Genomic DNA, 21,915 nt, shown 5'->3' on the forward strand with positions numbered 1-21,915 from the left:
AACAGCGATCCTCCGGTCTCAGCCTCCCGAATGCTGGGATCACAAGCGTGGGCCACCACGCCCGGCTTCCATCAGCTTTTTTTGAACCTGTCACACACACACAAATCATCTGGAACTGAGCATGCTCAGGAATGCGCCCACCTCTACAGGTGGTAAGTCCTTCCGACACGCCTGTGCGTCGTCTCCCTCCGAGGACCCCTTCGCCCCGGCGTTCAGGGAGACAGCTCTGGGAGCTGCCCCGGCGCCCCCTTGCTTGCGGCAGGTGCCTCTTGACCTCGGGTGCTGATGGGCGTCGCGCGCACGAGGCGAGCCTGTGCTGGGTTCAGACGCCGCTCCGCGGGTGGCGGAGGCCGGCTCTGGAGACGCCGCGGCCCGCTCGGGCTCGGGGGCGCAGCGGCCGCGGCACGGCGGGGAAGTGGGGGCCCGGCCGCCAGGAGGGCCGGCCCTGCGCGTCCACGCTCCGCTCCCGCCTGAGGCTGACGCGCCGGGTCGGGGCCGCCGCTGGAGGCCTCGGACTCTGGTACGCGGACTGCCCGCCGGAGCGCGGCTCCGACCGCGACGCCGTCGGCCGGCCGCGCGGGGAGGACGCCCCCGGGAAGGGCGCGGCGCCGCCCGGCCCGGAACCCGATCGCCGCCCCCCGCCGCGACCCTGGCCGGAAGCCGACCCGCGCGGCCCACTTCCGGCTCCGCCCGCCCCCGACGCCGACGCGCGCGCCGCCCGGTTGCGTCATCGGACGCGCCGCCGGCCATGGCGGAGGTGGGCCGGCTCTCGGTGTGCGATCCCGGCGCGCTGCTCCCGGGGGGCTTCTGGGCAGCCGTGACCGTGTGGCTGGAGCGGCCGCAGGTGGCCAACAAGCGGCTGTGCGGCGCCCGTGTGGAGGCCCGCCGCAGCGCCGTCCTGCCCCGGGCGGAGCGCGGACGGGGCCAGGGTGTCGCCGGGGGGCGCTCCGGGGAATTAGTTCCCGAGCAGGAGGAGCGGGGCGCGGCGGGGAGCCGGCTCCAGGAGGGCCCGGGACCGGCCCAGATTTCCCCCGAGGGCGACCACGGCCCACGGCCCAGCGCCCGCCCCGAGCAGGAGCGGGACGCGGCGCAATGGAGACTCCAGGACGGGCCTGGACCCGGCCAGGGTTTCTCCGACGAAGACCCCGGCCCTGGGCCGAACGCCGGCCGGGAGCGGGAGGAGCGGGACGCAGCGCTGTGCAAACCCCGAGAGAGGCGGGGCGCCGGCCCGGGCTCCCCCGAGGGAGACCCGAACCCCAGGCCGGAATTCGGACCCGAGCAGGGCACCGGGAGACACGGACTTGAAGACGCCCAGAGCGGGTTTTCACAGGCGGAGGAGCAGGGGAAGGCAGCCCCGGCGCCTCTGCTCGCCCGGAACGCGAGCATCCCCGCCGCAGATCTGGATTTGCTCTGGGAACGTTTCTCCCAAGGCCTTGCCGACCGCGATCCGGATTTGCTGGCCTTCCTCGCTCCCTCTGGAGCGGGATCGCAGCCAGGGAAAGCACGGCAGGTCGACCTGGTTCTCAGAACCGTCATCCCGAAAACGAGCGCCCATTGCCCGCTTCCAGCTCCTAGGAGAGAAGTCGTCGTGCAAGGTCAGAGCTTACTTGATAGTGGAGGGAAGGTACGATTAGATTAAAAAGGATTCATTGAACGTCTGGTCGGTGAAAAGGCACCAAAAGGCCCTGCCATGCCATTTGCTTAGCAGTGCACTAGCGAATTTGTAGTGTTTTATCCGGTTTTGAGGGGGCGTGTAGAAATATGTGTCTGTAGTACAAAGGATGAGATCACTGAGTGGTGTCTGAAAGACCTTGAGGAGAAGGTGAAGGATGCGCTGGACATTGGCCGATACGTTAGGAGTTTAGCAGGTAAAGAGATAAGTGAAACGAAATCACTGTATTCTGAGACAGAAGTGAAAGAGCCTGGTGATTGATGGAGTGGGAACCTGCTTGTCTTCAGACATTTATTTTGACTGACTTGGAGACAACCACTACTTGCCTCAAACTTGATTCAGTAGCGTGATTTTCTTCATAAATAACTACCCCACCCTTAGTGGCCTGAACCAGACAGATTGATTCTCTCTCACACAGTTCTGAGCTTACTGTGAGAGGAAACTGGCTCTGCTGGTCTCTCTGCTCTGGGCACCTCTCATAAAGCCCAAATCCCAGACCTGGCTGGCCTGGCTCTTCTCAGGAGGCTTTGGGAGAGAATCCACACTCATTCAGGTTGGCGGAATCCAGTTCTGTGTGATTGTGGAACCAGAGCCTCTGCTTCTTTTCTTTTCTTTTCTTTTCTTTTTTTTTTTTTTGTGGTGGTACTGGGGTTCCTGGAAGCCCTCCTACCTCCTGGGCTACGCTCCCAGACCTTTTCTTTCTTACTTTTTTTTTTTTTTTTTTTTTTTTTTTGGAAACAGGGTCTCCTAAGCCAGCGCGGCTGGCTTCGGACCTGCGCGATCCTCCTGTCTCCACCTCCCACACGCGGGGATGACAAGCGTGCGCCACCACGCCTGGCTCCTCTGCTTCTTTTCTAAAAGGCTGTTGGTTCCTAGAGGCCTCTCTCTGTTTTACAGCTCGCTACATCTCTGAGCCTGCAGGGGTTTTGAATCCTCACGTTTTTGACTTCCTTTTCAGCCTCCAGCTGGGAAAGGTTCTGTGCTGTTCAGTGTTCATGGGATTAGCATGGGCCTACCCAGATGGCATAGAGTAGTCTTGCCTAAGGCAAAGCCCTAATCATGTATAGAAGTCCCTTTTGCTGTGTAACAGCATATTCATGGGTACTGAGTGTGGGCATGGACACTTTTGGGAGACTGGGTACATCCTCCTCAACGCCTGCTGTACTCCCCACCTCGTTTTGTAAGACTTCCCCCAGGTCCTCCAGGGAAGAGTCTGACTCTGTCCAGCCCAGGGGTTCTTCCAGTTTTTATCATTGTATTTTCCATTTGCTAGACTGAAGGGCAACACCCCTGACGGCCACTGTCCTGGTCCCTCACCCTGCCTTATTTCTGCCTGCATCCCATCAGCCCCTCCAGCTTCTACTGCCTCCCCGTAGACCGGTTCTTTTCCCTTGCTATGGAAGGTGGATTTCAGTTATGCATATTTAATTTGTGAAGTGACATACATATTCATCTGTAATTTTTGATTTTGCTAATTTATGTCAAAGTTAAACAATTGATTTTAGAACTAGAACCTCACATAACCAAACCTCAGGTTTCCACACAAACTGATAGAATGCTAGAGATTCATCTTAGTATCGTTCTGCTTATATTTCCCTGAAAAGGTGAGTGCGGCATCCCTGCCAGCAATGGGCCCCACACAGCATGGGTCCCTATAGGAGGGCCAGACACGATGCTTCCTGGCCTGGACCAGCCTCTGCAGCTTGAGCAGTGCCCTCAGAAGGTCAGAGTCATCCAGTCTTCCATGGCGATGCTCAGCCAGAACAGAGGCCCCTGTTCTCCCCAGTCCACATCAGATTGCTCTTTCCCCAACTCTGGGCCTCTGCACCACCGGCCATGGCTGCCCTGGGCCCCGTACTTTCTGTAGCAGTGCCTAAGACACAAAGCCGCTCTGGGGGACAGAGGCCGGGAGCCTCTGGGGTCTGAAGCAGCAGGACGTGTGAATGATGCGCCACCGCTGACCCCTCTTCTGCCGAGACGCTGAGCTTGGCAGTTGTTACCCACCTCCCTTGTCCCCCCCCCCCCCAGATGTCTCCAATGGAACCACAACATTTTTACCTCTGGAAGAAGACAAAGAGGGGAAGTTGGAGGTTAAGATGAGCAACGTGTATCAAATTCAGCTCAGCCATGCCAAAGGGGAATGGTAAGGACCAGGCCGCCGGTTCCTCTTCCCTTGCTTTGTTATTTTGATGTTGTTTCTCTGGGCAGTGGAAAGATTTCTGGGATCCTGGTGGGCCAAGGTCCTGTCTTTCGGGCAGGGTGGTGTGCGGGAGTGTGTTCTCACCGACATCTTGTGCCAGGGCTTGTTGGTGCTGCCCTGTGTGGGGTCCCAAGCTGGCCGAGTTCCCAGTCTCCACCCCACTTGGCCTTGGTGTCGGCGCACCGAGTTTGGGCACGGAGTTCAGATCTGCTCCGCTCCTGTTGTTACCAGCGCCCAGGCTGGCATTTCCCATGCTGCTCTCGTCCTGGTGCTAGTCACACCTTGGGCCTCGGGTTGCTGCGTTCCAGCTGAGTACCGCTGAGATGGAGTCTGATGGCTCCTCCTCCCCATGCCTCTAGGAGGACGTGTGTGCCCAGCATGTGCTGGGTGTACTGGGGCGGGACAGCTATGCTTCAGTGCCAGACACAACCAAAACAATAAGGGTGGCTCCACTCCCATGACCCTGCATGGGAAATGGCAGTGTCAGCTGGCGTGGTAGCCCATGCTTTTAGTCTCAGTACTTGGGAGGCAGAGGCAGAAGGATTGTAGATTCACAGCCAGCCTCAGCAACTTAGGCCTTCCAAAACTTGGTGAGACCCTGTTCCAAAATAAAAGAATAAAATAGGTCTGGGTGTGTCTCAGATACATGCTTTGGGTCCCATTCCCAGTACCACAAAAATTAAAAAAAGGCTGTGTTGGGACTGACATACCAGTCACGTGGGAAGGGGACGTCCAGGGAGAAGCCATGTGGACTCCTGGGGGAGAGCTTGGGGTCCAGGTAGGAGCAGGACAGCCCCGTGGACAGAATGTTTGCAGCTGTGTGGCCGTGGCCAGTGTCGGTGCAGCTGGAGAGCACAGCTGGTGGCCGGAGGACCCAGGCAGGTGTCGGGGGTCCTTCCCAGCCTCTCCCAGGTCTGACCTGCCCTGAGTATGCCCCTCAGGGTGGCTCAGCAGACTGGCCATGCTCACCTTGCCGGCGGCCTCCAGTCAGCGCCTGTCCCCTAGCCGTCTCGGTCTGTGTGTTCTTTGTGGCCCTTATTGCCCAGTAAGCTTAACACTAGGCCTTCCCATCTTCTCCCAGATTGCAGGCCTCACAGTGTGGGGTTTCTGGGCCCGTTTTTGTCCCTGCAGCCCCCATGGACTGTGAGCTGGCATTGCATTATGGAACACATGGGTAGAGGGGCCTGTGCAGGCACGGCTCTGTCTGGAGCCAGCACATGGCAGGGAGCAGAGAGGAGAGCCGCACACTCGCGCCGCCTGCTGGCAGACCACGCATGGGTGTCCTCTTTCTCTGCACGCCATCTGGCAGGCGAGCATTTGGTGAGCCAGTGTACCCACATGTGAGTAGCACATGTGAATTAAAGATAGAAGTACTGGGAAAGCCCTGCCAGGTTTGGACCAGGCTTACTTGTGTACGCGGGAGGAAAGAGGGGCCTGCCGGTCTGGCCCCTGCTGGCTTCCCACATGTGAAAACGCATGTCTACAAGTCACAAAAGAGATTCTCCTGCCCGCTTAAATGTGCTTTCCTCCAGTGGATGAGACTTGTGTAACTACTTCCAAGTCTTCTTATGTTTTTGGTAAAGTGTTTTGTAGTTATAGATGTCTTAACCTCTGTGTTGGTGAATAACACAGTTTAAAAATTAGAGTTAAAGCCAGCCCCACTTACTTATATTTCTTTTGTTTTTAAAGGTTCATATCTGTTTTGGTTTTCTGTCCAGAGAGGTGGCATTCGGATGGAGTTATATACCCCAGACCCATCTGGCTTGGTGAAGAACTGTTGGCCAGGCTGGCCAGGTGGTCTGTAGAGGAGAAGAAGAGTGAATTTAAAAGTACCCTTTCTCTGATTTCCATCCTGAGATACAGCAAGACTTACCAGGAACTTAAAGAGAAGTACAAGGAAATGGTGAAGGTAATTCCAGCAGACACCTCCGAGCCCCTGCTCACCTGCGGCACCATGGCCAGTGTGCAGGGAGGATGGCCTCTGTGCTCTTCGGCCCTCGCGTGCAGGCGCCATCCCACACGCCCTGGGTCGGCGCGCGTGGGCCTCAGGCCGTGCACAAGGGTTGATCTTTATTGCACATTATTCTTTCACTAGATCAAAGACGGAATTTTAATTTTAAAGTAATTGAATATACAATTAGTTACTGAATTGCCATAATTATTTAGCATAAATTTAAAGACATTTTAAGGAACAGAAAGAGAAGAAGAAAAAAAGAACATGCTTCTAAGGAATAAAAAACCTTTCCCAAGCCGGGCGTGGTGGCGCACGCTTGTAATCCCAGCATTTGGGAGGCTGAGACCGGAGGATCATGGTTTGCAGACAGCCTCAGCTACTTAGTGAGGCCCTCTGTAACTCAGTGAGACCCTGTTTCAGAATAAAAAATAGGGCAGGGGGTGTAGCTTGGAGGTCAAATGCCTCTGGGTTCCATCCTTAGACCCAACAACAACAAAAAAAAAAACCTTTCCCAGCAGCATGTCCTCCAGTCAGCCATGCTGCGGTGGAAGCGCCCCAAGTCAGCTGCAGTGTGGCCGGAGCACCACCCACGAGTCCCCGGGATTGGCTGCCTGAGCCGAGCCTGTTCTCTCGCAGACCCTGCCTTCCTATACTCAGTCCCTTCAAGAAGGTGGTACTTCTGTTTCTACAGCTTTTGAAATTGTTCGTGGAAGCCGGGCCACCAAGTCGCGTCTCGTACAGTGACTGGAAATAGAACCCTGAGCGTCTCCCGCGCCGCCTTTCACGCTGGCCCGCTGTGCACAGCGCTGACTCCGCAGTGAGGCCGCCCTCGCCGAGGGCCGTGCGCCGTTAGGGCTCCACGACGATCATCCACGTGCCAGTTGGGGCACAGGCTTCACCCTGGTTTTTCAGGGAGACAGTGGTTACTGAGAACCGGGCTGGAGCCTGTCTCCTGATCCCTGGCTTGTGCGGTCTCCCTCCTCTGGCCATTCCCTGGCTCCTTGATTTTAGCCAGATAAACTATGAGGACAGTGTAGTCGACCTTTTCTTTTGGCCTCTGGTTGCCTCATCTAAACGTATTACATACATTTTCTTTATTGTAAAATCTTGCTTTTGATCATGTTACACCAGGCGTGGCCTGTTACACACAGTATGTAATCATTCTCTGTCTTTATGTTAAACTTCTCACTGTAGGACTCGATTGTAAATGTGTACCTTTGGCGCTGGCTTATATTTTTCTTTTATTATTTATTTGCTGCTTGTGGTGCTGGATATTGAGCCCAGGTGCACGCTCCCACTGAGCTGCAGCCCAGCGTGTTTTCGTTCTTATTCTGAAGTAGGGTCTTGCTGAGTCACCGCACACTGCCTTGAAGCTGCGGTCCTCCTGTCTCAGCCTCCGTGTACTGGAATGAAAGGTGTGTGCCCACCACACCTGGTTCTGTTGCATGACTGGTTCAGTTGGACTCGTGCTTGTTGGGGACACTTTATTATGGTGGGGAAGTGGGACAAAAACTTAAACATGCTCTTGAAAATTTTTTAGGCATGGCCTGAAGTCACCGATCCTGAAAAGTTTGTGTATGAAGACGTGGCTATTGCCACATACCTGCTGGTAAGCGCATATCTGGTGTTCACACGAGTGTGGAACGCGAGGGTTGCCAGCACATGCCACCAGCAGCGAGGGCCGCTAGCACGCCCCCGGCCCCCGGCGGCCATAGCATTTGCCGAGGCTGGTTGCACGTGTGAGGGCTTTATCTCTCCTGGTGATGTTGCTGAGGGTAAAGCAGGTTTGAGTTGGGAGCTGGTGGGTGAGGCTGCGGGTGGCACCAGGGCTTCCGTGCCGAGGAGGCGCCGTGGGGCGCTGGCCCGTGCTGGGCTCTGGCCTCAGCATCTACATCTCGACTCTCCTTAGCTGGCTGGCTGGGCAGCTGAATTGGGGATGCCGTTTAGCTTGTTTTAATTTTTGTGTCCAGTGTGTAAATGATTCTCTTATATGGCATAAAAGTAGTGTAGTTTTTGTCAAAGTGAATAAAGCTTACAGCACGTAGGGAGAATGTGAAGACACTGTCACTTCTCTGTAAAGCCCGCGCCAGAGACGTCCTCGCCTGGGGGTGTTGTGGGGTTTTGCGGTGCTGGGGCCAAGCCCAGGCCTCTAGTATGCTGGCGTGTGCTCTTCCCAAGCCACGCCCCAGCCCTGCATGTGGACGCGGTGAGCAGAGTCCTGCCCCATGTAACATCAGCTGGGGCATCACCAGTGCAGCCACCCTTGGGGAGAGAGACCAGGTCCTTTCTGTTCACCTGTGCATTGACTACCTCAAGCTCAGGGCCTCAGACGAGGCTCTCTCTACCCTCTGCTGGGAGTGCAATTTAAAAGTCCAGGGGGGATTCGTGTGTGTGTGTGTGTGTGTGTGTGTGTGTGTGTGTGAGTGAGAGATACTGGGGATCGAACCTAGGGGCACTCTACTACTGAACTCCATCCCCAGCCCTTGTATTTTATGTTGAGGCAGGGTCTTGTTAGTTGCCCAGGCTGGCCTTGAACTAGGCATCTTTCTGTCTCGGCCCTTAGAGGAGCTGAGGTCATAGGCGCACGCTACCACGCCTGGCCTAGGCGGGACCTGCGCTGGATTATTCGTGAGCAGGGTAAATGACAAGCCGGCTTTGCTTTGCCTTTTCCTTAGGTCTTGTGGGAAGAGGAAAGAGCCGAGAGGGGGACGACCGCCAAGCAGTCCTTCTTGGACCTGGGCTGCGGGAACGGCCTGCTGGTCCACATCCTGAGCAGCGAAGGGGTGAGCCGCTCCGTGGCCGCCTCCCGGGCAGGTGCACGGCCCTTGGTTGCTGCAGCCTAGACTCGGTGAAGTGGCGTCCACAACTGCGGGAATGTGGGAGGGCCGTTAGGCTGCGCTTCCTGGTGTCTTAAGGGGGTGGAAACCTGTGAGCGGTTGCCTGTGGGGGCTGGGAGCCAGAACGTGAGGGCACTGGGGCTGTCTGCACCCTCTCTCCCCCCTAGGCCTGTACTCAACTTAACCCTTGGTTTCTCAATCTCGTTATTTCAGCATCCAGGCAGAGGGATTGATGTCCGGAGAAGGAAGATCTGGGACATGTACGGGCCCAGCACTCGGCTAGAGGTACCGGCTTTGCTGCGCCTGGTCTCTGCACGGCCCTCTGTGGTGGCAGCCGCTGGGCGGAGCATGTGTCCATGTGCGGGCCAGTCAGACATGCTCGCCAGTCGCCCAGGGCCATCGTGGGCTCTGAAATGAGAAACACGAGGTGGTTCCCACTGCCTCTGGCTGCTCTGAAGAGCCCGGCCTGGCCGAGGCCTGCCTGAGCCTGGCTGGGCACCTGTGCTGCCAGCGGTGGAGGCAGTGCTCCGGCTCTGTGCTTCTCCCCAGGCCTTTCATGGCTGCCTATAGCGTGTACTGAGTGCCCGCCTGCAGGACCCTCTGCCTGGTGCATGGCTTTGACCCCAGACCTGGGAACTGAGGCAGGATTGCTGGGCCAGGGGCCAGCGCACAGTGACTTGCGCCCTGTTTCCAAATCAAGGGGGCCAGGGGTCTAGCTCAGAGGTAGAATGTCCCTGGGCTCAATCCCAAGTACACACACACACACACACACACACACACACACACACACACGGAATAACAGCGTTCATTTCAAATCTATGTGTCCTCAGGCCTGCCTTGTTTTGAGCAGTAAGTTCAGACGGCAGTGGAACAGGCCCCTGTTGAGATCATTGCCAAGGGCAGAGCGTCAGGCTGCCCTTAGAAGTGGGTGAAGGTTCTCTGGGTTAAGGGTTTCCCAGCAGCCCGCCTCTGGCTCCTGTGGAGCCGTCTGACCTGGGGAGGTCCCAGCCCTCGGGCAGGGCGCCCTGCCCGCCAGAGTCCCAGTTCTGATTCACTTGTATTTCCTCTTGTCCCTGAACACCGCTGCTCCCCCTCCAACCCCGGCCCGGCTCAGTGCTAGAATGGCTTATTCTGGCGTTGGGTCGGCGGCTAGGAGCCCAGTACGGTGCAGCCTTGCTCTCTGCCCTGGAGGATCTCGGGCACAGGAAAGCGTGTTTGTTGGCAGGTCCCTTCTGGTCTGTATTTCCCAGTGACCCGACCCTGTGTCCCCACCAAAGTCCAGGGATTCCCATGATCAGGTGCTAGCTGGACCCAAAGACCAAGCACGTCATGAAGCCTCTTCCTTCACAAACCTCGATTTCAGCCAGTGAGTGTTAAGCAAGGCACGTGTGTGGTAGCAGTGTCGTAGGATTGCAGGCTCTTCACCCCGTGGGCGTCTGCGGAGTGGGGGCGCTGAGCGCTGCTCTATCCCGAATGCCGGCGGGCCGCTCACGCAGCAGGCGGGCTGTGTTTCCAGGACGCTGTGGCAACATGGCTGTGATGCGGTTATGGCAGTTTCTGAATTAAACACAGTTTTGATTAATTCAAGCTCTTAAAGGGGCATGGGCAAATTTAAATTCAGGCCTGGTGGGAGCAAAACATAAATATGACCAAAGGCTACTTTTCCTGTCTAGATTATACACTTATCGGTCACCGAGCGTATTCAGCGTTTCACATCTATGTAAAGGGCACATGTACCTGTTTAAGAACGAGGAAGGCAGGCGGATCTCAGTTCTGCTTGTGTGCCCAGTGTGGGCGCGTTGTTACGGGAGTGGCCTCCAGAGGCGAGGCTGTCAGGACTCTCCTGCGTGTTCCCACCCATTGGGAATAGCTCTTCCGCTCTCTGCCCTCGGGCCTCACTCTACACCTTCCAAAGCAGAGGCTGGGATGGCCGTGTAGCTCTGTCCTCCTCCGTCTCACCAGCAGATTCGCTGGCTCTCGGTTAGTGACGAGGCCTGCCAGCTGTCAGGAAGGGCCCGCCTGTGCAGAAGTCAGGAGGGCACTGCCTGTCTAGTAGGTTTCCACTTGCTGCCCAAGAGTGTGCAGAAGATCTAGCACGGAACCAGGCGCCCTTCTTCTGTCTGCTTGTGTGGCTGGGCTTCGTCCCAGGCCTGAGGCCCCTCAGTCGCCATGGCGCCGCGCTTGGCCCAGACCCAGCTGCGCTCAATGGCTGCCCGCTGGGCTGTTCCTCCAGAGGGAGAGGTTGTGTCCCAGCTCCCCTGCAGCTCTTTGTGTTCATGTAAAAGCTCTTTTTTTGTTGTTGTTTTGTGGATCTGGCGAAGGAACCCAGGGGCATTCGACCTCCGAGCTACATCCCTGCCCCATTTTTTATTCTTTATTTTGAAACAGGGCCTCACTAAGTAGCTGAGGCTCTCCGCAAACTGTGATCCTCCTGTCTCAGCCTCCCGAATACTGGGGTTACAAGCATGCGCCACCGTGCCCAGCTCTAAAAGCACTTTTGTTGTTGTCTTGCGGGTCTGGGGATGGAACCCAGGGGCATTCGGCCTCGAGCTGGGTCGACCTCGAGCTGCACCACCACGCCCAGCTCTAAAAGCACGTTTTTGATTATCAGAAAGAGACTAGTGTCTGTAAAGGCTCTTGCTTCTGCAAGGTGGCCCTAAAACTTTCCTGCCACTTCTGCTTCTGTGACTCTGGTGCAGGTAGCCTGGGGCTGTGTGGCTGCGTGGCTGCGTGGCTGCAGCCTGACCCTTTGTCTCCGCACCTGTCCTGCCAGCACGGCCGCCATGGGGCTCTGCATTGACCAACCTGTCCTGTCTTTGTGCCACTCTTGAAGGAAGATGCGATCTCCCCGAGTGACAAGACCCTCTACCCTGACGTCGATTGGCTGCTTGGTAACCACTCCGACGAGCTCACGCCCTGGATACCTGTCATTGCAGCCAGGTGAGTGAGCGTCAGCCCAAGAGTGGGCCCGGCAAGTAGCCGCCCAGGATGTCCTGTCCCCTAACGCTGCCCAGGCTGGTGGCCTTCAGCCGTGTGGCTGTTAACCACTTGACGTGTGCTAGGTCAAGTGTTGAATAGTGATGTATTCCGTACATTGGGTTCCGTATAAAGCAGATCCAACTTGCTTTGCTTTTTTGTGTGTGTGCGGGTCTTGGGATGGAACCCAGGGGCATTCGACCTCCGAGCTACACCCCTGCCCTATTTTTTATTCTTTATTTTAAAACTGGTCTCACTGAGTTGCAGAGGGCCTCGCTAAGTAACTGAGGCTGTCCGTGAACCGCGATCTTCCGGTCTCAGCCTCCCGAATGCTGGGATTACAAGCATGTGCCACCATGCCTGGCTTGCTTTGCTTTGTAAAGCATGGTTACTAGAACATGCAAGTTATGTCTCTGTCCCTACAGAGCAGGCCTCCCACATCTGGCGGAGGCTGCAGCATGCACGCTGCGGCAGAGGGGTCGCGAGGCTGGCCACACTGCTTGTGGTAGGTAGTTCAGGGCTCCTTGGCCTCAGGCCCTTTTGACTCATATTAGCTCTCAGGAAGAATGTGAGTCAACCCTGACCTTTGTGGCCTCTGAATTTCTTATTCAGAGCTGAAATCTCAAAATTCTTCAGAAAAGTTTAGATCACAGGACAAACAGTAACGCAGAGGCGCTAAGAGGAGATCGTGTGTTCAAGGCCAGCCTCAGCAACTAAGCCAGACCCTCAGCAACTAGACCTGTTTCAAAAAATTAAAATAGGGCTGGGGTATAGCTTGGAGGTAGAGGATGCTCCTGGGTTTAATCCCCAGTACAAAAAAAAGTCCAAGTCACAGTTGAAAAGAATAATTGTGATGGAAAAGTTCTTTTGTTCAAGAGATTAGATTCATATTTCATTGAGAAAATACACTGTCTGCGTTGTTTGGGGCAGTGCACCTGGGGAAGGCAAGTATTAACATTCAGTTAATCTTAAACACGTATTGGCCGGGAGCAAACTTATGCTCTCCCTGGTGTGTGGGAGCCGGTGGCTGCTCTCCTGCGCTTTCCCGAGCCGCCCCAGCTTCGGCGTCTGGCCGTGGCCCGTCTTGCAGGTCTTCCTACGACTGCCGCTTCTTCGTCCTGCCCTGCTGCTTCTTTGACTTTGCTGGACGGTACCGCCGCAGGCACAGCCAGAAGACGCAGTACCGGGAGTACCTGGATTTCATCCGAGAAGTGGGGCTTTGCTGTGGCTTCCACGTGGACGAGGACTGCCTTAGGATCCCCTCCACCAAGAGAGTACGTTGTGGCCGGCACTGGCCTGGGCGGCTATGGGTGTCTGACGGGAGCCTAGGGCTGGGCACAGCTGCGAGGTGTCACTGCCCGAGCCGCTCTGGAAACGTCCCGCAGGGCTTGTCTTTGGTGTCTGGCGCCTCTGTCCTGAATGTCCTCTCTAGGCCAGGCATCGTCTTCTGAAGTCAGATCCGTTCAGACTTGGGGTCATGAGTAGGCAGGTAGCCTACTGATTTTTAAGGTTCTGACTTTCGTATCTGAAGTTGGAATGCAATTGGACTTCGGGTCCTGAGTAGTTCAGGAGCCCTACAGTTCCGATGTTTGCGTCTGCCATCCTTTGCCTGTTGTTGGAGACTGCGGGCTCTCGCTTACGCTCTCTGAGCCTCTGTTCTGACAACAGGTAGTCGGGGGTTGAATCCACGGTGGGTGTGTGCTGCTTTGTAGCTTCTGAGCAGCCATGCTCAGCGGCCTTTGGCAGCCTGAACGCTGCCAGGTGCTGCTCCCAGCATGGAAAGCTGAGGTGCACGGCGCAGGACAGCGCTGGGCTCCAGGGCTGAGACCTGAGAGGACGTGCGGGCCCGAGGCTCTCTGGCCACCACTGGGGTAGGCCTTGCCCTCGCCTGGATGTACTGAGGAGGAAGGAACCCGAGCGCCCTGAACCCGCACCGCACCAAGCACTCTGCCAGTGCCTGTGTGCCATACCTCAAGTCCCATTCTCCAGAGTCAGGGTTGGGTCTGCTCGAGGGACGTGGCAATCCGGACACACGTGACATGTTTGAAATAGTTCGCTGCCGAGCTCGGCGAGTATGAACTGTCCAACTTCACCAGACCTCTGAAGGTCTGAGCCTGCAGTGTTCCATGGGCTTTTACATTGGCGGTTGTGTGAGTGTGTGTGTGTGTGTGTGTGTGTGTGTGTGTGTGTGTAGGAGAGGGGGAAGGAGAGAAAGATCGATAGATATTGGAGACTGAACCAAGGGCACTCTACCTCTGAGCTACAGCCTTAGCTCTTTTTTTGAAATGGTTTCCCCAGGTTGCCGAGAGTCTTGCCAGGTTGCTGGGGTTGGCCTTGAACCTGCAATCCTCCTCTCTCAGCCTGCCAAGGACTGGGATTGCAGGCGTGCACCACCGTGCCTGGCTCTGTTAGTTGTTTTCCTCAGCCACTTGTGTTAGTGTTAGGGCTGGGGATGCAGCTGGTGGGGAGCACTTGCCCTGTGTGCTGAGCCTGGCTCCATCCCCACCTGCGCACAGAAGGATTATTTCATGAAGGACCCAGAACTGCTGTGTGATTTGTACTGCCGAGCAAGAGAAACGCCACGCCTCATGGCCTGCCAAAGTGCCTGTTCTGCCCTTTGTGAACGTAGGTCTGTCTCATTGGGAAGTCCAGAAGGTACCCGCCCACTGAGGAAGCGCAGATGGACGAGCAGAGGGCTGGCTACCTTCGCCACAGGCGGGCCTGCCCCGAGAGCCTGCCGGCCAGGGAGGGCCCCAGCGCCGTGGACGCGGGGGCCCAGGCCGGGGCGCGCTGGCTGCCTGGATTCCGCCCTCGAGAGAAAGCGGAGCGCGTGAGGAACTGTGGCGCCCTGCCTCGAGACTTCACTGAGCGCGTGGTGCTGCAGGTGGCCAGCTTGCTGCTCAGAGAGAAGCGGTGTGCGGAGGAGTCTCAGGAGGGGGGCCTGCACACCTGGAATGCAGGAGGTAGGCCGGCCCCCGCGCGTGCGCACACGCACACACACATGCCCACCATGCACTGCGGGTCCTCAACTGGAATGTACTCGAGGAGAGCCGTCGGCCGTGAAGTCTCCCTTACAGGTCCTGTCAGCTTAAAGGTGTGGAGGCCGCAGGAGTGAGGGCGGGCAGGCAGGGACCTTGGACCGTGACTTCCTAGCAGACAGCCAGGCTCCGGCTTGCAGGCCAGGGCTGCTCAATTTCCACCTGTAGAAACTATGCTACCAGAAAACAGGTTACATCTAACAGAAAATTGCACAGTCCCCTGGAACACATCTCCAGAATTTGGGAATGCTCTGATTTGATCATTTAATTCACCTTGGACTTCCCAGATAGAAAGCCCCATTGTGATGAGAGGGTATAATTCATCAAGATGCCATTTAAGGCAGACGGGCCAGAGACGTGTGGCTGCTGTTTTTATGAAGTTGATTTAACTTCCTGGGCATAATGAGCTCAGCGCCTTCCCCGCAGGACCGTGGCCGGCCGCCAGAGGGCGATGTGAGGCTGTGGAGGGAGATGGAGCCACGGGCTTCTGGAGCGGGGTGTTGGGGAGAGCGGGGCATCTCCTCCCACTGGCCCTTTCCCGCACAGCACGTGGGTGGCCTGCCTGCTGACCCTCAGGCGCGGCTCGGAGTGGAGGCAGTGGCCACAGCGCCTTCACCGGTGACTGCTGGGCCACATCCTCCCGCACCTGTGAGGGCCGTGAGCACGGTTCCTGCCATAACTGATCAGACGTGATGGTGACTGCATAGAAGAGCCCCCAGGTCCTGGCACAGGCGGCTCACGGGGGCCTAACTGCAGGCGGGCCCCGAGGTCCCACTGACAAGGTGCTCCTGTGGGCTAGGGTGCAAGGAGGCAGGCGGGGCCCCAGCAGGACTGGTCGAGCACAGGGCGGGGAGCAGGGGAAGGCGCGAGGACGGCGGGCAGTGTGGACCCTGGTGTGGCGCGACCTGTGCGGCTCCAGAGGAGCCGCGAGCAGGATAGGCGCTGGGCCGCCCTGGGGTGGGATCCCGTGAGCGAGCAAGCCGCCTGCACCCAGGGTCTGGACTCACGTGGGGGGCCCTGCCTGCCTCAGGAGCCTGGCCGGGCCCGTCTGCCCCAGGTGGCTCTGCTGCTTCCTGGTGAGGAGCTGTTCTGCAGGGCTGGGGCCTGGGCCTCTCAGCCATTAGGCGGCCCTCAGCCCCCTCGCCATTGCGATTCCTGTCCTCGGGCCAGAGCCTGGGGGGTGTGCCCAGGCCGAGGGTTCAGTGCACCAGGACGCTGTGTCAGGGACACTGCTGGGGCCGTGAAGGGGCTCTAGGGGTACTGGGCTCTGATGGGCTTTTAGCAGCAGCGGCAGGAGCGGCTGCCCATGCTGGGGCTGGTCCATGTGTCTGGCAAGTGAGGCTGCAGTGCCCCCACATCCTTGGCTCACCTGCAGCTTGGCAGGAGGGCACTGGTGAGCCACACGCAGTGCCAGCAGGTAGCAGGCGTTGGGCAGATGCACCCAAGGAAGCCAGTTCATGTCTCTTGTTTAACTGGCCGGTCGTGGTGGCACGTACCTATGACCCTAGTACTTGGGAGGCTGAGATAGAATCGCAGATTTGAGGCCAGCCTTGACTACTTAGGGAGACCCTGTTTCAGAATAAACAATGAAAAGGGCTGGGTGTGGCTCAGAGGTGGGTGTTCTAGGTTCAGTCCCTAGTACCAGAGAAGCCCCGTAAGTTATGTTGGGGACTCAGGTGCTGAGCTGACAGTTGACCTGGCTTTTGTGGTAGAGCGTTGCCACGCGGTGGTTCTCAGTAGACCTTGTAGAGGGAGGCCACCTGCAGTGCGTGCTGTGCCCTCCCTGCGCCTGGCCACACTTGCTGAGGGCTGGCCCACCCTGAGCCCGTGCCCTCCATGCCCAGCTGGCAGCTCTGGCTGGAGCAGGCCAGAGAAGGCTCGGGCTGCAGGGCTAGCTGGCCCTGCCTCCTTGGCTTCCGCTCGCTATCAGTGGGTGAGTCTTCAGGGAACAGGGCCCAGGCCACCACCAGAATCCAGTAGTGTCTCTGGGTGCTCAGCCCGCGCGGGGCGGTGGGTCAGGTGTCCTCACACCGCGCCTCTGCAGCTCATGTCCCCCCGGCTCCCGTGATTGAGCCACAGATCCAGTGGCACCTGGGCCTGCCTGCCGAAGCCTGTGGGGCTTCGAGTTTGCAGGACTGGAACTGACTTGGGACCCGTGGTGTCTGCCTGACTGCGGTGTCACAGCCTGTTGTTTGGGGACACCCACTTCTCAACAGGGAGCCTGTCCTTGGCAGAGGTGGCCGACGAGCTGGACGGGGAGACGCTGCGGAGGCTGAAGCGGGAGTGTGGGGGCCTGCAGACGCTGCTCCGGAACAGCCACCAGGTGTTTGAGGGTAAGAGCTAGTAGACACGTGTGCTTCTGGACACAACCTGCTGCTCCACTCCTCCCTCCTTTCCCCTTTCTGCAGTTAAGTATCCGAGCAGCTGCAGGGCATCTCGGACCTTGAGAAGAGCCGTAGAGGTGGCGTGCGATGCGCTGGGCCGGGTGTCGCCTGTCCAGGACATACCTGCGGACGCTCCTACTTTGCATGCTGGCCGTGTCTCAGGCTGTCCCCGAGTGCCCAGGGCTGCACTTCACCCTCTACTTTGGCGGTGGGACTGGCGCACTGGAGACATCCAGGGCACATGTGTGTGCAAGTCTCCGTGCGCAGGGAGCCTGGCCTGGCTGGCGCTCAGGAAGGCTTCACGTAGGAGGAGACACTGCAGCGGGGCCTGGCAGGGGACGGGGTGAGCAGGTCAGGCAGGGTGGACAGTGCTGCTGGGCGGAGGACTGCGGCCTCTGACTTGCACGGGGGGTGATGCCCAGGCGACAGTGGAAGGACTCACCCGGCGCCACTCAGCCCACGTCCACTCCCTTCAGCGCTGTGTGACCCGGGCCCAAGTCCCCATCACAGCCTGCCGTGAGGTGAGGGCCACGTGCTGCCTGCAGCCACAGCCTAGGTGTGGTGGGTTACCAGGAGGAAGCGGTCTGTAGCTCGGAGCCTCTTCCTACGTATCTCACCTCTCAAAGGCCAGGCAGGCGGCGCCGCGCCCTCCCTCCAGCCACGCGCACCCAGGGCTTGTGTAGAGGCGAGTGGGCGGGCGGCAGATGTGGCTCCGGGAAGCGGCCTTGGTGGGCACAGCGCCTGATGGAGGTGAGCACACCCACAGGTACGACTGCCCGTGTGCACGGGAACACAAGCCCTGTGCACGGGTGGCCCTGGGTGTGCGTGCACTGCCTGTGTGCCAGAGGGCTGTGCGGCTTTGTCCACACTGCTCCCGGTGGCCCGCTGGTTCGCTGGGGCAAGCAGCGGGTGAAGCCAGCTGGAGCCCGTTTGGGGTGACGCAGGAGGCTCAGCAGCGGCCCCGGGGAGTCGCTGGAGCCAGGAGTTCGCGCGGGCAGCGGAGCGGGCGAGCCTGAACCAGTTGGCATCCTTGCTGCGGCCCCAGGGCCTCTCTTCCTTCTGTTTCTCAGCACATTTTTTCTTTGATTTCACAAGGAAAAGCTCCTCTTTCCGTCGTAAACATGCACGCACGCACGCGCTCCGCTCACGTCGGGGGGCAGGGTTGTTTTTGGAATCACTTCTGAGTAGGAGGCTGGAGACCGAGTGCCGGTATTCTTTCTAGTCATGCAGAAACTATGCGCTGAAGCTGGGCCTTCTCTCCGTGTGAGGTTTGGTTTGGTTTTTTAATGCTTGTGGGGGTGGGGAGCGGGAGCGTGGGCAGAGGCTGCGGGTCAGCCGAGACGAGCAGGTTCGCGGCCAGCACCGCCGCGCCGCACGGGGACCCCGGGTGCCAGAGCCTCGGGGGCAGAGATGGCGCCCCCGCCTTCCCACGCGCAGCCTGCCTCACCTCCTCGGGCACAGCGCACTGCCCCGTGCCGAGGTGGGTGCAGCCGGGGCTGGGCACGTCTGCCCTTGCTCCGTGTCTGGAGCAGGGGAGGAGCGGTCAGCTTAGCCTGCGTCAGCCCAGGAGCACCGCGGTGGGGCAGGGGTGAGTGCAGGGTGGAGGGGCTGGGCCGGGGTGTGTGCTGCCCCCGTGATTCCATTTTAAGATTAGGAACACATTTCTGCAGGAGCAGAGCCTGTCGGTGGGCGGACTCACGGGTGGACTGCAGTGTGTGCCCAGGAGGGCTGCCCCTCTGGCGCCTGGCACCAGTCTCGGGATGGGGCCTGGGTGTTGGGAGGCTGGCAGTGGGCTGTCTGTGTCCTGGGGTATAGACAGGGAGCACAGGGAGGGCTGCGTCCCCTCACTCCGCCTCTGCCTCTGCAGGCCAGGCCCAACTGGCCAGGTTACTCGTGTGCTCGGGTGGGTGTGAGGGCCCCTGTCCTGGCTCTCCAGGCCCTGCTGTGGCCATTCAGTGTTACGGCAGGAGTCGCCCTCACCCTAGAACCCGCCAGGGAGAGCAGGCCTCACGCTGCTGCTGGAGGCAGAGGGAACGGCCGGCTGCACACAGTCCCGCTGCTGAGACAAGTCCCTCTTGTGTCCCTTGATGCGGCGAGGTACCTCTGGTTTCCAGGGAAAACATTTAGTAAATGTGAGTCTGGTGGAGACAGGCTGGTCGTGGCCACAGCACAAGGTGAGCTGAAAGCTGGCGTCACGCCTCACTCACAGGCTGTCAGTCCTGGAGGCCTGCGAGCTGCACCGTCACCCAGGAGCCTGCAGTTCTCTTTGAGCCTCTGTCTGCAGCACTTTATTGGCTTCCGGTGAAGACCAGGCAGGGTTTGGTTGCTTTGGCCCGAGTTCTGTGGCGCCCTGGGCTGCTCAGAGTGGAGCGGCCGAGGGCAGCCCAGGGCGCCTCGCCTGACTGGCGGCCGGTCGGCAGGCGCCCTCTCCCAGCCCGCGCCGCCCTCCTGGCTCCCCACTGCCGCCCAGCTCCTCTGATGCTGCAGGCAGGGCGTCTCCGTCACTGTGCTCACGGGGACACCTGCCACTGCCAGAGGTCCGAGGGGCTCTGGCTGCGGGGTGCATGTAGCCCAGTGGGAGCTTGCCTGCAGCCCCTGCCTCATGCCCCGGGGAGGACCTCACCTCTTGCCTGACCTGTGCCGGCACATCCTCAAAGACCTGCCCCAGAACAGATATTTTCCAGTGTTTTCCCCAAGCTGGGGACCACCCTGGGCTACTGGGTGAGCCTGCTTACAGGACAGACCCAGGTCTGCGGGCTCACCTGGAGGGGAGAGCGCCATCCTCATGGTGCCCTGCGGGGCGTGTGTGAGCCCCTTGGCCTCTGCCTCCTACCCTGGCAGTTACGCGGGCATGCTGCCTGGCTGCCTCCTCGCCTTGCAGGTCTCCCTGCTTGATGAGCCAGCACGCACCCATCCCACCACCGGGGCCCGCTTCCTGCCTGGTGACCCGCCATGTGCCCATCCCTACCACAGGTCATCAGTCCCTGCTGCCAGCAGGGTCACCTGGCACAAGCGCCTTCCATGTGGGCGCGAAGCAAGTCCTGGTGACTGAGCGGCCTCCTGGGTAATGTCTTCGTTCTGTCTTCTTTGTCCAAACCTCAGTTCTGAACGGGCGAGTCCACATTCGCGACTGGCGGCGGGAGCTGCAGCGGTTGCCTGGAGCCCAGCGCGGCCTACCTTCCGAGGCCTACAAGACGCGCGTCTGCTGGTTCTTTACCCACCATCCTGACGGCTGCGTGCTGCCTTCCACCTGCTGCCCGTTCGCCCACGGGCCTGGGGAGCTGCGGCCGCCCCAGGCCTCCCGGAAGAAGAGGCAGGGACCATGAGTCACCTGCACCCGCAGGCCACGGGAAGCGTGCCCTGGCCCCCAGCCGGCTAGTGCCCCCTCTGTGCCGTGATGCCGTGAGGATGCGTCTGAAGCCGGAGGAGCATCAGTACAGCCAATCCCAATGCTGGGATTGCACGCATGCGCCACCACGCCCGGCTCAGGGTTCATTCTGGAATGCATTTTAAAGGCCTAATTCTTTTGTGTTTGAATAACAATATCAATTTTTTGTGTTTAATGAAGAGTCAGGATGTACAAATATTCCTGTGGGTGACTTAGCAATCCCTGAGGGGTGAATTCGTTGAATTGTTCCCAAAGCCGAGGCCACGGTGCTGAGATGGGTGGGTGCGCGACTGGTCCTTTAACTCCTAGACTCGTAGGCGCGCCCTCCCAGGAGTGCCTGGGCCAGGCTTCTGGCTGCTGGCGAGGAGAGGGGCTGGGCCTCAGAGTGTGGTCGGCCGGCAGCTCACCTGCTCATTCAGTGTGCAGGACCGTGGCCACGTCCCCCGCTGCAGAGCTCGGCCCTGCCCTCGGACTTCAGTGACGACCCAACCCTGACCACCGCAGCATCTGCCGGGAGAGCCTGGAGGCTGAGCAGGAGTGGAGGAGCTGCGGCCCGCACCAGGAAGCAGCCAGTGCCGCCTGGGAGGTGCTCCGCGCTGAGCAGCTCCTGGGAGCCCCAGTTCCCTCTGCCGTAACGGGGAGTGATAGCTGAGGCCTGTTGTGCAGAGGTCTGCGTGTGCCCCCATCCCCAGGCTCTCAGCACCCCCACCCAGGGCAGCCTCCGTGAAGTGGGCTGGAGCACCGCGAGCCTGCACCCTCTGCTCCTGGTGAGACCTCAGGCGAGCCCCTCACCCTGCCTCAGCTCCAGGCTCCATCACACAAGGGCTTCTGGATGGTGCGGAGCTGGCCTGGGCCTGTGTGCTGCTTGAGCTGCTGGGGGCGGGGCAGGATCTCTTCCTGCATCCTTGAGGGAGTGGCCTTGGGGGATGGCACCATGGGCCCTTTAAGCAACATCTCATTTTATAACTGGAGACTATTGATTGTTGGCATCAGGAGAAGAATAAATTCGGCTTGATGAGTCATAGTATGGTGTTCTCCAAGGTGGATTTGACCCATCAAAGTGGCTCCTTAATGGCGGTGTTGCGGCCGGGGTGTTCTTGGAGCATGCCGCTGGCACTGTCTCCAAGCTTCCACGGGGAGGCCCCCGCCCACTTCCCTGCTGCGTCTGCTGGCCAGGCCACCTGCTTGCAGGGCAGGTGCTGGGGTGGACAGGAGGCCTCTGGACTCCCCTCCGCAGCACAGCATCAAGTGGCGGTGAGCGCCCAGGGCTGAGAAACTCCTGTTCATCCATGGCGGCCGAGGGCTGGAGGCCGGACACCACCGTGCCAAGTCCTCTGCCCAAGCTGCCCCAGCTGCAGCTGGTACGGCCGGGTCGTGGCCTCGCTCAGGGCACTAGGAGCCGCCCTAGCGCGCTGCGTGGTGGGGGAGCGGGTGTGCGTGTCTGCACAGCGCCGATGCTGATTGCA

General features: G+C 59.1%; 1 protein-coding gene across 1 annotated transcript; it reads left to right on the forward strand.

Moving 5' to 3' along the window:
• Nucleotides 1-748: 748 nt before the first annotated feature.
• Nucleotides 749-20,387, forward strand: TRMT44 (tRNA methyltransferase 44 homolog; the record flags this gene model as incomplete). Its single annotated transcript, XM_080697289.1, has 11 exons — nucleotides 749-1,595; nucleotides 3,701-3,815; nucleotides 5,562-5,781; nucleotides 7,367-7,435; nucleotides 8,502-8,609; nucleotides 8,877-8,948; nucleotides 11,497-11,603; nucleotides 12,730-12,913; nucleotides 14,269-14,602; nucleotides 16,894-17,010; nucleotides 20,164-20,387. The coding sequence occupies 11 exons, from the start codon at nucleotides 749-751 to the stop codon at nucleotides 20,385-20,387; spliced, it is 2,397 nt and encodes a 798-aa protein (XP_080553415.1).
• Nucleotides 20,388-21,915: the final 1,528 nt, after the last annotated feature.

Source organism: Muscardinus avellanarius (assembly GCF_963383645.1).
Source record: "Muscardinus avellanarius genome assembly, chromosome: 6".
Lineage (NCBI taxonomy): Eukaryota > Metazoa > Chordata > Mammalia > Rodentia > Gliridae > Muscardinus > Muscardinus avellanarius.